This window comes from Camponotus vicinus, unplaced genomic scaffold, assembly GCF_025532165.1.
Source record: "Camponotus vicinus isolate PSW18456_S1 unplaced genomic scaffold, iyCamVici1.0 SCAF_2, whole genome shotgun sequence".
Lineage (NCBI taxonomy): Eukaryota > Metazoa > Arthropoda > Insecta > Hymenoptera > Formicidae > Camponotus > Camponotus vicinus.
Window position 1 is genome coordinate 14151113 of NW_028141956.1, and position 17775 is coordinate 14168887.

General features: G+C 29.7%; 1 protein-coding gene across 1 annotated transcript in view; it reads left to right on the forward strand.

Annotated features, from left to right (window-relative positions):
• The window catches only part of Machr-b (muscarinic acetylcholine receptor), a 37500-nt gene that overhangs the window by 16067 nt on the left and 3658 nt on the right, over window positions 1-17775 (forward strand). The window contains exons 2-4 of the mRNA XM_083091109.1: window positions 113-289; window positions 16574-16782; window positions 17025-17216. Of these exons, the coding sequence (XP_082947235.1) occupies window positions 186-289; window positions 16574-16782; window positions 17025-17216 (505 nt within the window). The 5' untranslated portion in view covers window positions 113-185. The remainder of the gene's footprint in view (window positions 1-112; window positions 290-16573; window positions 16783-17024; window positions 17217-17775) is intronic.

Consider the following 17775-nt stretch of genomic DNA (forward strand, 5'->3'; position numbering starts at 1 on the left):
TGTAGAAATTCATTGCCTGAATATATTCAAAAAAAAAAAAAAATGCAATGTTCCCAATCTCTAACGGCATTTGAAATATATTCTATGTTTTTATCATAGCTCGTGTTTCTAGGATGTCCGAGAGATGACTGGGTATTGAGGAGGAGAGGGCGCAGTGACTTTGAAGTTGCTGCCACCTCGGTTTGATGGGAATGGAGATGAACGGCACCGAAAGCAGCCTGAATGGCACTGAGGTCAACCGCACTTCTGCGCCAATCTTCACCATTGGCACGGATTTTATCACACAATGGTAAGCGCAGGTATCTTTTATTCAAAATGGATAGATTAGCATTCGGATAGAATGGAATACGAGACTGCGAATGAATGTGACTTTTCGTACCGTTAGTGGTCTCTTGGGTTTTGCAAATTTTAGTATATAGACTATTGTTTTATTATATAGTTTTTATTGTCTACGCATATAAAAACTGTCACGCAATTAATGTGAATACAATATACATGCATCGATTATTTTACCTATGTTATTATAACTCTGACAGTTTATTATAACTTTGACATATTATTACAACTTTGGATCTCGAATTAAAAGTTTCTATGGAATTGCTAATTTTTAGGTAGTATAATTACATTTATTTATCTCTTGGGAGAGATTGTAAACTGCAAATAAAAGTTGCGTTCTAGAATCGCATGACGCATATCTGCAAGAAAAAAAAGATAAAGATTCAAAATTAATATGAAAATTTATAAAATTAATTATATAGATATATATTTTTTATATAAAAATATTATATTTAAGTTAGTTTTAAGAGTGACGATTTTTTATATTTTGTTGCACTATTTTTTTTCATGGTTACAATATATTGCTTTTAAATTCTTCCCGCTGACATACACACTATGTAACGCTATTCGTTCTATCAAGTCCCAACAGCTTTAAAAGATTTGTTTATGTGCTAGAGAACTTGGAATAGACATCGATGACGCAAAGTCATATTAATAAAATGACATAATTGATATTAATGGATAATATTAATTAGCTTATTGCGTAATATCATATAATTTATATACAAAATATTCTCTTCACGCAATTAATTAGTCACATATGATTAATTTCTTAATCAAAATTTTACACATATTTTTTTTAATCAAACACATTATTTACTAAATGTTTTTATTTGGCGTGTGTGTAAACTACATTTAAGGAAATTTATGAAAATTAATCTTTATGCCAAATTTAATTTTGACAACATATTTACTTGTAGTATGTGCAAACACTTTGCAAGTGAATTTTATTTATGATATAAAATGTAATTGTACGATTATATTTATAGCTTGCAACAATTAAATTATAAGCCAAATAAATTACATTTATTTTTTTTTTACTGAGAATGTAGCTTTTTTATTTTATATCTGTAGCATACGTATTGCTCATTCATCACTCTAATCAAAACTCGCAAAATAGCGTTTTATATACAAGGTCGTTTGATTAATCTTGCGAGAATGTACTTGCAATCTGCGATGGGAGGAGAGTGAGGTTGTCGCTTAAACGCGTTTAGATAAGCGATTTGTCATTTGGCAGAATGACCCTCTTGAATTCCAAGCAACCTCGCCAAGTTGTCGTTACCACTGGGGACTGCTCATTATCGAGAGGTAATAACATCACGCGGCGCGTCTTATACAATCAACGTTCTCCGTTTGTGTTCCCTACTTCACTGAGAATATCAAGGCTAAAGGAAATGAACTTTCATCGGGGACAAAATTGAAGTAAAAAAAATTCCCTCGGGAAACTGTTCTCTCTTCAAGACAAGACTTTTTCTCAACCTTTTTCTTTCACCTTAATCCAGCCGAATGGCAAAATGTACGATTGCTGCGAATTCCCTTTGGGAATTGTTATAATTATTTTTCCACACGATTTATACGATAATTCAAATTTGTTTAGCATTTGTAACATAATCAATTAGTTTCAATCAATTTAAAATAAAGTTAAAGATTTTCCTTAATATATACCATAATATAGAATATTTTTAAATATATTGCAAATAATTATCTATTTCTAATTCAAAATTATAATGCGAACTTACGCATTAAATACCACGAGAAAACATCATGTAAGTCTACAATTAGATTTTTTATTTGATAAATCTATGTTTCCTATGAAAGATTATAAGAGAACTATGATAGACTTGTTACTGAATATACTTCGTTGGAAATTATTCAAATACTATATCTACTGTTATTACATAACTGCTGATTTGCTTGCATTTTTGAATATGTTTAATGCATAATGCATAATGATATTCAAGAGAAACAACATTGTATATAGTCATTTGCATATATCATAATCGACATTTTACGCAAAAAGATTTACATGATCGAACTTTCGTTACGTTGGTAATTATATTGTTTGCACATATTTTGAAATAATCTATAGTCACTGCGTACATAAGTCATAGCAGAGATTTATATGAAATGCCGACATATATAAAATTCATGCAAATCAATTTGGACTAAATCGCATCCTTGACCTAGCAGGATCATGATAATCTGACAATACGACGTGAAACATATGCTTTAGTTGGTTGATGGACTAGCTCAGTCAAATATGTTAAGCCTGGGCATATAAATACTGGTCGTTATTTAATAACAAAAGAAAAAGCCGATGTCGTGCAATGACGCGGAATCACGCGAGCGACGTCGAACGAGCTGTCGGAGTGCACGCGATTGAGGTGAAAATTTCGAATATTGCGTGAGTCAACAACGCGACGAAAGTCGTCCACTGGAACACATCGATGTATGTCACAACGTACGTAAAATTTTCATATTTGTTGAAAGGCTATATTATGCTTAAGAAAAAGAAACGTGATGGATAAAATGAAATTAATATATGCACAACACATAATGCGCATAGACCTTGTAAAAAATTGATAAAAAACAATTTATTTCAATGATTGAATAATATTTATAATTTTGCAATAAATATATTTTGTGTGTGTATAGCGTCCTGTATACAGATATTAGTATATGTCGGTATGAATTATATTTTTATGTTATTAAGATATTTTACGCGCTATGCCCATATTAGTTCGTTTTGTCAACTATGTAATATAATCCGAAAAAAAGAATATATATATATATATATATATATATATATATATATATATATACAGGGTGTCCCAGGTATCTTCCGTCCAAAAAAAAAAGGCAGATTCTCTGGCCAATTTAAAAACGATTTTTCCTCAGCGAAAATGTCCCGGCACTAATAGTTTTCGAGTTATAAACGATTGAAATTAAAGGGTTTTTCGCAAACTAAGGCTTATGGGAATAAAATATTAATAAAGTCACATTCTTTAGTTAATTTTAGGTAGAGTTTACTTTAATAGAATTAATTTAAGGCTTAGTTAGAAAGATACATGATGACAAAAATTGGGAATATGCAAAAAATAATGATCTCCCTCGACATTTTCGCTGAGGAAAAATCGTTTTTAAATTGGCCAGAGAATCTGCCTTTTTTTTTGGACGGAAGATACCTGGGACACCCTGTATATATATAATTATGTACGTAAATATACATAATATGTTTATGTATATTTATATACACATATATGCAGAGAAAAAAGAAAATGATGAATATATGTTATGAAGTTATGTGACACGATAGGTTACATTTCCCGGATATATTGATTTCCATCGTAATCGTTTGAAGTGACAGACTGATATTTTGTATCGTTTATAACACAAAGTCTAATACAATCAAGAACAATTCTCCTGTATTGATATATGTACATTTATTAATATATTTTTACGATAAAATTTAACTATGATTGAGCGTCGACATAAAATATATATTTTATTTTAAAATGATAAAATAATAATATAAAATAATCAATGTTTTTTCTATGATTTTCTTTTTCTCTTTTGAAGATTTTTTTAAAGGTTTTTTTAAAGGTTTTACTGCATGAATAATAAAAGATTACTAAATTTAAAAAATAATTAGATAATTAGATAGTAAATAATTAAATTATATATAAAAATAAAAAAAATATATAGACCTTGATTTAAAATAAGTATTATTTTAAACAAACGATATAATTATAGTACAATATTTTGTTGATATGATCAGTGCCACGATGAAAATACGTTAAATATGTATTTAAATTAGTAATAATATTAGTATTTGAGAGAAAATAATCCAAAAGAGTCTGCAAACAATCTGTAGAAAAAATTTGGCGAAAATATAAAGAGAGCAAAGTCGCTTTTGAAAAACATAATAGATAAAATGCAGTTTCTACATTTGATATTCACATCTTTAGCTCGACGACGTTACATGTTAAAATGGGAGCAGAGCCATTAAATGGATCGACTGTTGCATCCAATACGAAGCGGCTACTATTGTTTCGTGTAACTACGAACGACACTCTATAAAAGCGCGAATGGTAGCGTTACCGTCTAGCTAGGTGATGCGTGCGATTAGCACAGCGCTATTATAATGCGCCGATCAATTGTCATATTATTTTCTGCTTGCTAAGGAATTCTCGTTATATTCTGGTTGTGTCGTTTATCATACATCTATTTTTATTTTGTAATTCTACATTTTATATACTCTGGAATCTATGGAAAAGCGATATTAAAGAATACGATATATAAATATATTTGCAACATTACTAAAAAAAAAGTTCTCTGAACTTTATTTTACAAAAATTGTTTTCTTATTCTTTCTTTTTCCATCTTTCTCTTATATAAAATCTTCTCGGTGCATTAAATCTTGGCTAAAAAGAAGTTTTCTTTTCGCTACTACTTGTTGGCACTTTTGGATTAAGATATACGAGTTTGAGTTTAACTCTGTAGTTGTATAATAATAAGATAAAAATGTTTAGTTTGATTGACTTAACAATATAAATCGCAAAATTGCGTGCATTGCTTTAATTGTTTTATATGGTCGTTCTCTCACATATTTCCACTTCCCGAGTTACGCCAACATGCAACGAAATTATCTCTGTCGTTCTCCGGTTTTGTGTACCAGAACCGACGCACGATTGTAGCGCATATATGCAGAGAAAAAATAAAATAGACCGAGCAACGGGAACGACACTGGGGTACATTGTGATGACACACGGTGAATATTGATTCGCGAATTTTCATTGCTCTGTTGAGAGAAAAGTGCATTCTCCACATGCTGCAGCGATGCATTTGACTTTTATATCGCATATATTCTTACTTTCCCTAGAGAATATGAATGTACAACATCCAAAATCATAGGATATATTTAATTTATCTATGAACTCTTTTACGGTTATGTAGGCGATGACAGTTTCCGGAAAATGCACAAGAGATAGCAATTTTTGCGCATAATGCTCGACGTTTCAGCGGACTGTGAAATGATGTTATTCGTTCTCAATTTTTTTAAACGATGTATAAATATTTTTCACTCAAGAGACTCGAGAGAAAATTGTTTATTTTTATCGCGAATACATTGAAAGCTCGCGATTCATAAACACTCTGTACCATAATATCATGCACGATATTAGATATGTACAATATATGGTACATATCTGCGGAATGTAATGGGAAATCGATAGCATGTCCGACCTGTGTGAAAAACTGTGTATGTGTGTTCAAAGGTAACCTTTTATAATATTTTTAGAGATAGGGATATATACACTCGCCAATATATTTAGTCGAGTCTGTTGAGCAAACAATCGATGAAGGACAGAGATTGTATCTTAATATGAAGAAAACGATTAATCATGCATATAAATTGCATGCATAATTTTTACTAAAATGACTTGCAAATTTTTATATGACGCATTAGGAGTGTATATAAATGAAATCAGTATCTTTATAGTATTCCATATTAGAATATTAAAAAGATGAAGTATTCAAAAAGATATCATCTTAAGTCTGACGTATGTATATTAAGAGATTCATTATTTTATAACTATTACATTTTAGTAAAACGGTAATCTAGTATCTAAAACAGTTTTACGTTATAAGATTGTGAGTCTCTTTTCAAGTTTCGTAGCAAATGAACAAATTTTACACAAACTGTTGATATTTTTTACAATCGACTTAATTTAACTTTTTTATGAATATGAAAAAACTAGGTAAAAAATATATATAAATAATCTTAATTATTTTTTAAATATTTGAATTCTATTAAAACAAAAAATATTTTCCGAAAAAGCATTTTATTGTTATTGTTAATATATAAAAGATTAAATAAATTTGTCGGACAAAGAATGTGTTATATTGTCTCGTATCATTTCTCATTAATTTAATTAACTAGCATTCCATTCTTGTTTTCATATTTTCATATTTTCATATCGCTCAAATATAGTTTCACATTTTTTCACAAAATTAAATCTAAACAAAATTAAATCTAAGCTTTATTTACTATGCCTACAATTAATTACTATAGAATAATTTATAATTTCATATTTTGTATAAGTTTCTGTGACGAATATTACATATATACAATAGAAATATGCGTATATATATTCAAAATTAAGTACACTTAATTTTTAATGCATGCTTTTAATACACGTTTTTAATACATGTTTTTAAACTTAATAAGGCAGAGATCATTAGCAAGGGCACAGCAAAAAATCAATCGTATTTAATTACAATAACTGTGTAAAACAATAGAAGTATTCGTGTTTTAAGTTTTGGTATTTCCGATTAGATTTCAAGTGTCAGTTAAAGAAACCTCTCTTTTATCGATATGAAGTTTAAATATAACTTGAACTATACGTATAATATGAACACGATAAATATTTTGTGATCATTTTGCACACAGAACTAATTCTGTCTCCCATCAACCTTATCAATCACATTGAAGAGCTGAAAATGTCGAATGCACGTTCAGCGGCCTGATGTCACTTGATTTTTTCATGTATTTCACAAGCTGATCATTTCTCCTCTCATCATGTTCTGAAAATGTACATCGCGTCAACAATGATGTATTAACTCACCTATAAGTTGTCACATTTCTGCAGATCTCATCGAAATAGAAAGCATAATTCTTTCTTGTATAATAAATCGCATTAAAAAATCAGATAACTCGTTATTTAAAGATTTTATCTAAAAGGAAAAATTCTGTTAGTTATTAGAAATTTTAAAATATTAGAATGCATAATAAAAAATCAAAGATTAATAATGTGAAGCAATTTCAAAGTAGTCATTAGATGATTTTTTTATATTATTCCTATGTTTTCAAATAATATATCCCTTTGTTATTTTTATACTAAAAATAAATTTAATATAAAGTGCAATATGTGTAAAATTGCCGTCAATATTCTTTATATGTATAATCTTTATTTTGACTATGTGTATTCTATCTATATACAATTATTTTGATTATGTGTATTCTATCTATATACTTATTTTGACTATGTGTATTCTATCTATATACAATATAGAATAAACTATCTAATGAGATATTTTATCGTATGAGATTTTTTTTGGACAATTTCGCAGAAATTTTTTGCTTCTAATATAAATATCTTATGAATATCTGATAATGTATAATTTTTTTTATATTTGTTATTTTAATGAACTTTACATAAAATTCTAAAATTAAAAGAAATATTGCAGATATGCCAACTTAAGATATAGAACAATTTGTGTATACAATGATGTCAAAGACAATTTAAAAATTCTGATAACACGTCCTAACGATGACGTACAGTATGTATCGAATGCTCCTGCAATTTCCAACTGAAAGGACGAGACTAGGTTGGGTGACGTGTAATTGGTGGAAATTGATACATATTCCCTTGTTCGTCGCGTTGGACCCCTGGGCGTGTAGTTTCGCGACACAGAACACTTTATCTTGACAATGTCACCATAATATCTCTTGTCAGAATAATTATTTCAATTGTACTTTGTATTGCAATAAAACATAAAGAGTGAATCTAAAAGATTTATTTTTTTATGTTCACGAGCATTTTTTAAATTTTTTATGCGAAAGAGAAAGAGAAATATCTATAGAATATAAATGTTTTCAAAGAGACAAACAATAAAAGTAGGATATACAATCAACATTGGTAATTCATGTGTCTCATAATCTTCCATTAAATAATATGCAGTATTATTTGACTTATAATTAAAATAATTATGCAATAATTATATTGCATATATACATAACATTTTAATTAAAAAAATATTTTTACAGATGTATTTATGATTCTTATGTCAGAAAAGAATTGTGATATACTGGAAATATTTTTCATATATTCTAGTATATTCTCTAGTATACTTCTTTATACATATTCTCTATACTTCTTTATACAGGGTGTCCCGAAACTAACGCTTGATATTTTAAAGGTAGATTCTCTGGCCAATTTAAAAACGATTTTTCCTCAGCGAAAATGTCGAGGGAAATCATTATTTTTTGCATATTCCCAATTTTTGTCATCATGTATCTTTCTAACTAAGCCTTAAATTAAAATTCTATTAAAGTAAACTCTACCTAAAATTAACTAAAGAATGTGATTTTATTAATATTTTATTCCCATAAGCCTTAATTTGCGAAAAACCCTTCATTTTCAATCGTTTATAACTCGAAAATTATTAGTGCCGCGACATTTTCGCTCAGGAAAAATCGTTTTTAAATTGGCCAGAGAATCTGCCTTTAAAATATCAAGCATTAGTTTCAGGACACCCTGTATAAGTCTGATTTTTTATTTTAGTCTATTCCCACATATATGTGTTGACATTTTCATATCATGTCATATTATGTCGCAATCAAAGTACAAAAACGCGATTAATATATCTGTGCAATGATTATATCCAGATTTATGAGATGGCTCTAAATATATCTCTCAGTCAGTCTAGATATCGTTTTCAAAAACTGGTCCAAGGTTATGTCTACTTAAGTCCACGGCCTTCTTTTATTAATCCAACGTTCGTTCTCTCACAATTTTAGACCGCCGTCATCTATATTTTACAGATCCCGGTAGTTCATAATACTAGCCCATTAAAGTTCTTATGAGAATCCTATTATGTAGATAATAGCGTCCTTTGTTTATCTAGCCGGTATAAGGCGATACTTATCGAGAAAGCAGCCGATTATAAACTACCAGCATTTCCGAAGATAAACTGCCCCTTTGAAAATCAGCAATATATCTTATATGTTTTTCATACAACTATTATTAAAAATAAAATGGAATTCATGCAAGTCAAAAAATCAGAGCATCAAAATTAATGCTATTATAAATAGTATATGCGATATAAATAGCGCATTACGATGGAAAATTGTTGGAAAATTTTGTCTATTCACAATCTGTAGCATAGATTCGTCATTGCTGCGATGAAGTTGCATAAGTATGATATTTTTACCATGTCGTCATCGATATAACCGCCGTAGGGATTGCGATTTGCTTTCGAGCACTGTTGGGTCGGGTTATCCGGTGGTTTCAGTGTCACGCCGAGGGCGATCGCATACGTCAGCGAGAGTTATTAAATAGGTTCGTTCAATTCCCCCCGGGCGACCGAGATTCCTCCCTTCTCAGTCTGCTACATTACCGCAGCAACGCTATCATCCCCGGCGCGCCGTAACATATTCTGTTGATATTTATGGAGTCGCGTTTGCCCTCCGCCCTAAAGTGTAAATCCGATTTGATCACTACCCTGTATTAAGCTCCCGCAAACCCTTGACGATAATCACGTAGAACACGAGGTATAAAGCGTTTCTTATTTGCATTATTATGAGGGCGGAGAAATGTCGCATATGACACATTACAAGCAAATGTTCAGATAAAGAAATAAGACTTATTAAGGGCTTTTACTAAGAAAGTTTCTTAGTTTCTTTTTTTTTAAAAATAATAAAAAATTTATTCTATGTAAAATCTCGATATAAGTATTTAATTAGATTTTGATTTTTTATACTATCCCGTAATAAATTGTATCAAGTCTAAACATTTTACAAAGTTTATTACAAACTTTTGTAGAAAATACTTTTGCAAAGTTAAAAAATATCTGGCAACTCGTAAAGATTTGTTCCTCTTACCGCTGTAAAGTGTAATTTCACAAAAGCTGTGCTCAAGTTCTGCTACTTTAATCTTACGAACTTACATGCTATATCTTCTGTTACAGTCGGAAAATAGTAAACAAAAATAAAACAGAGATACAAAAAAAATTCATATGTTGAAAATTCATGAGAAAGAAATATAACATTACCTTTGTTTTTACAAAGAAAATTATAAATCACGTATAAAATATTTTCTAAAAATTGTTAATACAATAAGTACACACACACACACACACACACACACACACACACACACACACACACACACACACACACACACACACATATATATATATATATATGTCAAATAGATTAATTTAATAACATAATATGTACATAGAATTGTAGAATTAATTTAATTACATAAATATATCTAATTAATTCGACTAATTAAAAATATTTTATAACAATCTAAATATTAGAGTGTAATATAACACTTGTTCTATAAATTTAACTCACAATGTACATATATATATATATTTACATTGTGAGTTAAATTTATAGAACAAGTATTATATATATATATGTACAGGGTGTTTCGTCAACATACAGCTCAATACGACGGGTTGCCTGCTCATAGGAGCGCAAGTCCGATAATGCAGGGATAGGTAATACAGATCACTCGCGTACATTTTCGACGAAGTATACTAGCTGTCACTATTCTGTACAATTTAATTTTTTCTTCTAACAGCTTATTACGCGTTGATAGCGTGAGAGCTAGTATACTTCGTCGAAAATGTACGCGAGTGATCTATATTCCCTGCATTACCGGACTTGCGCTCCTATGAGCAGGCAACCCGTCGTATTGAGCTGTATGTTGACGAAACACCCTGTACACAATACATATACAATAGGATGCTGTTATGTAATAAAAATAATAGAAAATACGATCTATGCATTGTTTATCTACATAAAAAGTGTTAAAGAATAAAGAACTTTATCTTTTTATGATTTATTTTATGAATTTTTATTTTTATTTTTATAATTATACTTCCATCTTCTCATACTTTTTATATCTTATTTAATATTATCTGACATATGTAATATAAATAGCAATTCGAAAAATATCTATTATTAGAAGAGTATTATACAAAGATTGTAGTTTCTAACATAAAAGAGAGAATTGTTTTTCGAAGAAAAAAAGACTAAAAATAAAAAGTAGAATCCTTTTTAAATGCATTTTATGATTTCTTTTACATCAGACTCTTGATTCACGCTAACATCTGTTTGCTTTCTTCGAAAATCGATTTTGAGTTGCTTCGGCTTTGAACAGGATATACAGAGGGATTTGAAGGAAACCATGTCACTTGAAGATGCCCCGTTGAGAAGAAACGATACTAGCTGTCCTGATATCAGCCTGCAGCTATGGGTTACGTATTTCGTATCTGGCAAGGAAAGTGGCAGCCTTTTGAGATTCCATCCAATAACTGGGCTAGAAAATAAAAGTAAGGTTTTCCCGAAGAGAATTGCGAATGTACTACAAGAAAAAGATACAAGCGTGACATTACAAATCGGAATGCTTTTGTCGATCTTAAGAGTAAATTGTCAGTAATCAATTAAAAATCTTAAATCTCGTATTAGTAAAAACAAGCAATAATATTGTTAACTAAAACAAAACGTAACTTTCAAAAAATTATTAATTATAAAACATTACACATAATATTTTTATGCAATATATAAACATAAATGTATCCCTTTTTATCGCGCAGAGAGATTCTTTAATCAATTTGAAGTTCATAACTAAGGTTAATAAAAATCTCTTCAAATCGTTATCTTGCTTTTAGTAATTTTGTAAATTGACTATATGTATATAATATTTTGTTGCAATAAAGTTTCATTTAAAATAGCTGAATATATATAATTTTCGTATGTATTTTTTCTTGAATCTCAAATTACTTAACATAAGGAGTCTGTCATCATTTGTACATTTTTATATTTACTTTGACTTGACAAGCGACTAGTTTAGCATCTTTCATTGAATCGAGCTTCTTGTTTGCTGGTATTTACACTGTATTTACAACGAATGATGTCGAACAGGTACTTGTTGCCGTCATCCCGTATTCCTGCTTCGCCATATTCTTCCTCGCAATTTTTCCCCGTTTACAACGCGGTCCAACTTTTTATTCACTCCTCTCTTTCAGCCGTCCTCTCAGCCTTTCTCTCTCCAGCGGCCCTTCCATCCGTCCGTATGATCATGCCATTCCACGGCGATGATCCTCTGCTCACCAGGGCTTATATAGCTTCCACCCCTTTTGCCACCCTCTCTTGGCACATATACACCGACGAAATGCGCTCGCGCACACCTTAAAAGGGACGTGCACACAACACATTCTGCTACTGAACGTTATTGCGCCACGGTGTTAACGAATGTCCACGCGATTCGATACACCGATTCCGTGTCCATTCGACTGGCAAGATATTGGCGTGTAGCTGGCACCTATGGGCTGACAAGTCGCGTTCAACGAATGTAGCAAGGATAATGGATTATATGAATAAAAAGACAGAAAAATGCTCTTATGCTTTATAAATATGATATTTTTTAAAATATTTGCTTATATTCGAAAGTGCTTTTGAAATTTGTATGTATGTATTATAGTTCTATGAAATATGAAATATACAATTCTTGTAGTGTTTATAATATAAAACAAGCAGAAACAATAAGAGTTGTATATTTTATATTTCATCAAAGTTTTTGGAATTTTGGAAAAACTTCCGAATTAAAATCCATGAAAAATGTTCTACCGTAAATATTGAAATTTGTGAAGATTCTTTAATTCTTTTAATATGAAACAATCGAATCTTTATCGGCGATACAGATTTTATATTTGTTGTTTGTATTTTTTTCTTTTTATAAAATTTGAAAATCTACAATAAATTTTAAATAAATTTAAAAATTTACATGTTTATTTCTTAAGGATTATTGGCAGTACGTTATATGTATGAATAGGAAATTTTTAAAACAATATCAGATACATACTATTGTCTGTTTGACGTATAATAGATATTTTTAGCATTAATAAAGCGGAGCTTTATGCGTGAAGCTTCAGAAAAGATATTTTTCTGACGAGCTGGTTTCTCCCCGTATATCTTATGATACACTTGCATGTATCTCATCTTGATGCTCAACATAACGCCCTTTGCTTTTTTCTTACTGCTTCATTTCTCTCTCTCTCTCTCTCTCTCTCTCTTCTGTAATAAAATGACTTTTTAAAATGTTGACTTCGTTGTTGTACTTCGTGTTTACATAAAGGATAGGAAGTAGCTGCTGTAGTTTATAACATTTTATAACAGATCTTGTGGAAAGGGTGCGAATATCGCAAATATTGAATTACAAATTTTTTTCATTATATTATAAAATTTAAACTGGAAATTAGTCAATAATCTCATTTCATAAAATAGGTAAATACTTTTTTAAATTGTTAAATAATTAAAGAAACGTTTTTACAAAATAAGGAACTTAATTGTATATCTGTGTATTACTTTGTGATATGTAAAAATAACAATTTATTTTTAAATAAAAGTTATATATAAAGCAAATATTATATAGATTTTTGAATATATAATTAAAATTATTAATTATTAATAGAATACTAATTTTTGAGAATTAATTAAACAAGTGAAATTAATGTTTTTAACAAGTCTGTTGTTATATATATATATATATATATATATATATATATATATATATATATATATATATATATATATATATAATGACTAACGAAAAATATTTATTATGATATTCTGTAGTAAACTTTTATTTTCATGTAAAGATTTCACTTCCTGTTATTTTAATATCGCTAGTTTCTCGATTTTTTTCATTCAAATGAAACAGCTGAATTTTCAGATAATTACAGGTGGTCGGTTTTTTTTACGGACGGTTTCACAATAGCTTCGTAAAATAGAAGTACAGCAATAACGAGGACAAGTATTTACGAATGATTTCATGGTAGCTCTACACAAGGAGGATACTCACGAATAACGAGGACAAGTATTTATTCTGGGGTATATTGAAACAAAGGATCTCATACCACATTCTTTATTCTCGCAGTTTTTTTAGATACTTGCTCTGGGGACTTGCTGTCGCAATAACGTTAACATAGGATTCATCAATTTGTAAAATTTGCTCGAAATGGAGTTAACGTACAATGGGAAAAGAGAGTTAGTCTCTTTTAAATTTTAATATGCATGGAAATAAAAATATTCAGGCTTAGATAGAATTAAAAAATTGCACAATGTATAGACAAAATTAGTAAAGCACAAATATTTAATTAATGACAGATATTTAATTTCCATAAATGATGAAAAAATAATTTTAATTTATCTGTTATATTCCAATTTTGAAAAATATGAATTCATATATAATTAAATTTTATAAACTTGCAATTTTCGTATTATTATTCTATGCTAATTTAATAGAAATCAATTATACATACATAAGTGTATATATACATATATATATATATATATATATATATATGTATAAATTAGAAAATATTTACACATTTGTAAATAAATAATAATAATGATTTTATAATTCTATTATATTATATGATTCTACAACTCTATTATAATGTACAGCTACGAATATGTGCATTATTCCGATTGTCATAGATTATTCACAAAGAAGAATATTGCTCGTGCATTATAATATCTTTTAATTATCTTTTATAATTATATAATATTTGTTGAGGTTTTGAATAAGAGAATCTCTTTGACATGGAAGAAAGCACGATAATCACAGATCATATACTTAAACGATTTTATTTTTTTCGAGGACTTCAGTTCACAATCAGTCGAACTCCAAACGCAATAATCTATAACTTGTTTTCTACACTGAAACGACTTGCTAAGCTAGCGTTGGAGTTTTTATTCAATAATATGACATGGGGTTTGCAAGTATCCGGAACTACATTGGCAGCTCATGCATGGAGTGTTTGTATTATTTTACTTTCAGATATCAGATTGAATCTCTATTTTTATACGAGAAATATATACTTATGAATATTATATTATATATCAGATTGTGATGAAAGTTATATTATTAGATTTATAACTTAGAGCTGCAAAATAGAATTTTATTTCGTATCAATATTAAATGGTAAATATTAATTGGTTTTGTTTTATGTACTAAAATCGTATTGATTAAATGTTTATATGTTTGCTATATGCTCTTTTGTGATGTTTTATTTTTTTATATATCTCATATGTTTAAATCGAAAAATCTGTAATATCGCACTATATGTCATATATATATATACAATATAGAACATACATATTAAAATATAAATACACATAAAATATACATATTAAGAATTCACGAAGCAATTAATTACATTAAAATATTAAATAAAATTGTCGAGAGAAAAACAATGATAAAATTATAAATATGAAATTATGTAAAGTCTAAAATCATATAAAAGATGGTTATTCTTTAATAAGCAATTGAAACAGTTTTAACGAATAGATAAGTTTTTACATTTTTTTACATTTCTTTGATCTGCTAAAAGAATAAACAAAAGAATAAATTTGATAACTAGAATAACAAAATAAGTAAAAAGAATGATATAAAATTAAATGTATCCTAAAAATAAGAAAACAAAAATATATAAGCTTATATATTGTTTGTCAATAAAAAAATAATTTTCTTTCAATATTTTTTCAAGATCTTTAATTTATTAAAAAAAATGCATGTGAATGATTAAAGGATAGCGTACGCTTTAAAGTAGTAAAATATCGACAAGAAGTTTGATAGCTCTCAAATCAAATTTTTGTTATAAATTATAAAGAAGGAAATCGTCATGCGCAATTTCAGACTATGTGAGGTTTTGATCGACTGCTTGAATGATTTAAAAACGGGCTCACCCTCTTTAAGCGTACCCTGTCGCTTTTTGCCTACCGGCGATGAGACTGGTGCGGGGGTTGAATGTGGTTCCATTCATGCTTATTTCAAGCTCATTGTGAGCCTGGTGTATTCAGCCTTTGACTCGCTTCTCGTGTTACTGCTGCAGCGACGCTCCGGAGAGTATAGGACCGTATATGTCGCTCTGTGTAGAGAATCAGGAAATACCGGTGTCACATTTTCTTCGATGGTAACAACAAACATGCAGCCACGACGAAGGAATAGGAACATTGTGATTCATCGAACTATCGAACTTCTCTTTATGTGTAAAACGTATGAATTTACACGTGTGAATAGAAATAGCTATATCGAGCTTAAATGGAATTATTCTCCATACTTTCCTCTTGATCTGTATAATTACGTAAATGCGGTGATTCTTTATTTGGACGTATATCGTTAGCCTAGATTTAGTCCTGCTGTTACAATGAATTATGTAGAAAAATTTAAAAGTTACTATATCTTATGCGAGCGTTATCTGTTTCTATAAAAGCTGCGATATTTGATTTTATTAATGACAATAACTGATGAAACAATTTTTCTGTTGTAATGGATTTTTCGTTCATTTTCTATGTCGGTACTCATACATCCGATATTCTATTTTTCTCGTTTCACAACTAATGATAAAAATTCTTCATTGTTTATATTCTTAGGAAACTGAAGAGACAACGGGAGCGTCTATGTCGGTACGTGTACAACCAGATTTTGACAGCAGAATGTACCCAGTTAAATAGAACATGGCCTGACCCGGATGACCCGCGCTGGAACAGCGGTGAATACGCGGAACTTCTACCCGACTGGTTCCCGACAAACGCAACGAATGCCTCGGCATTTGGAAATGCAACGACTTCGTCGACGTTGGGTAATGTAATTGAGATTAAGTTACATCATGCGACTTGCGCAGGATGTATCCTCATAAGCTATGTAGAAAGGATTCACAGCAAAGATTTTCTTTTACGAAAGTACGACCTTTTTTCCATGTTAAAATTTTTATGCAAATGCGCCCATTAATATCATTTTGTCATAGACATATCATATTAATATCACGCATTGATTAACAATTTACATGTTGCTCTCTGATAAAGCTTTACATCTGTTAAACAGAATCTCTGACGCCCGTTTTGCCACCATTCACGCTCTGGCAAACAGTTCTGATTGCTATCTGTCTGGCAATATGCATACTGCTAACTATTGGCGGCAATATCCTCGTTCTTCTGGCATTCATCGTAGATAGAGCTATCAGGCAACCGAGTAATTATTTCATCGCATCACTAGCTGCCACTGATATGCTTATCGGTAAGTTTTGCGGTACTTCCGTATTTCATTTTCCACTCCCCTTAGTAAACGTTGCGTCGTTTTATAAAAACGATATCGTATCTGAGTTTGAATGTATCCTGAGATATCTAAATTACATGTTATATCAAGCTGTATCAAGAGCGAATATTGTAAATGTCTTGAAAAAAGAAAATAATAAAGATATATGCATTATTTTTACATATGCATAGATATGCGCATATATTTTTTTGGAATATCAATAATTAATTTTTTGAAAAGATGGTTTCCAAAGATTGTGTGAAACTTAATATTATTAATAAATCCGTATGAGATCCATATAAGATCCAGTATAATTTCTCTTACATCTAATATGATTTTCACGGAAGTTATGTTGTAGCATCGCTTATTATGAAAAATAATTAATGTTGTTGAAAATATGCATTTTTATGTCAAAATTTTTTCTGATTTCGTTCTGATTTGCGATACTAAATGTAATTGCTATTTACATGCAGATGGGCTCGCTACGTTCCAATTTAAATTCTTTGAAATTTAATGCGATGCTCTAGCAACGCGATCATTT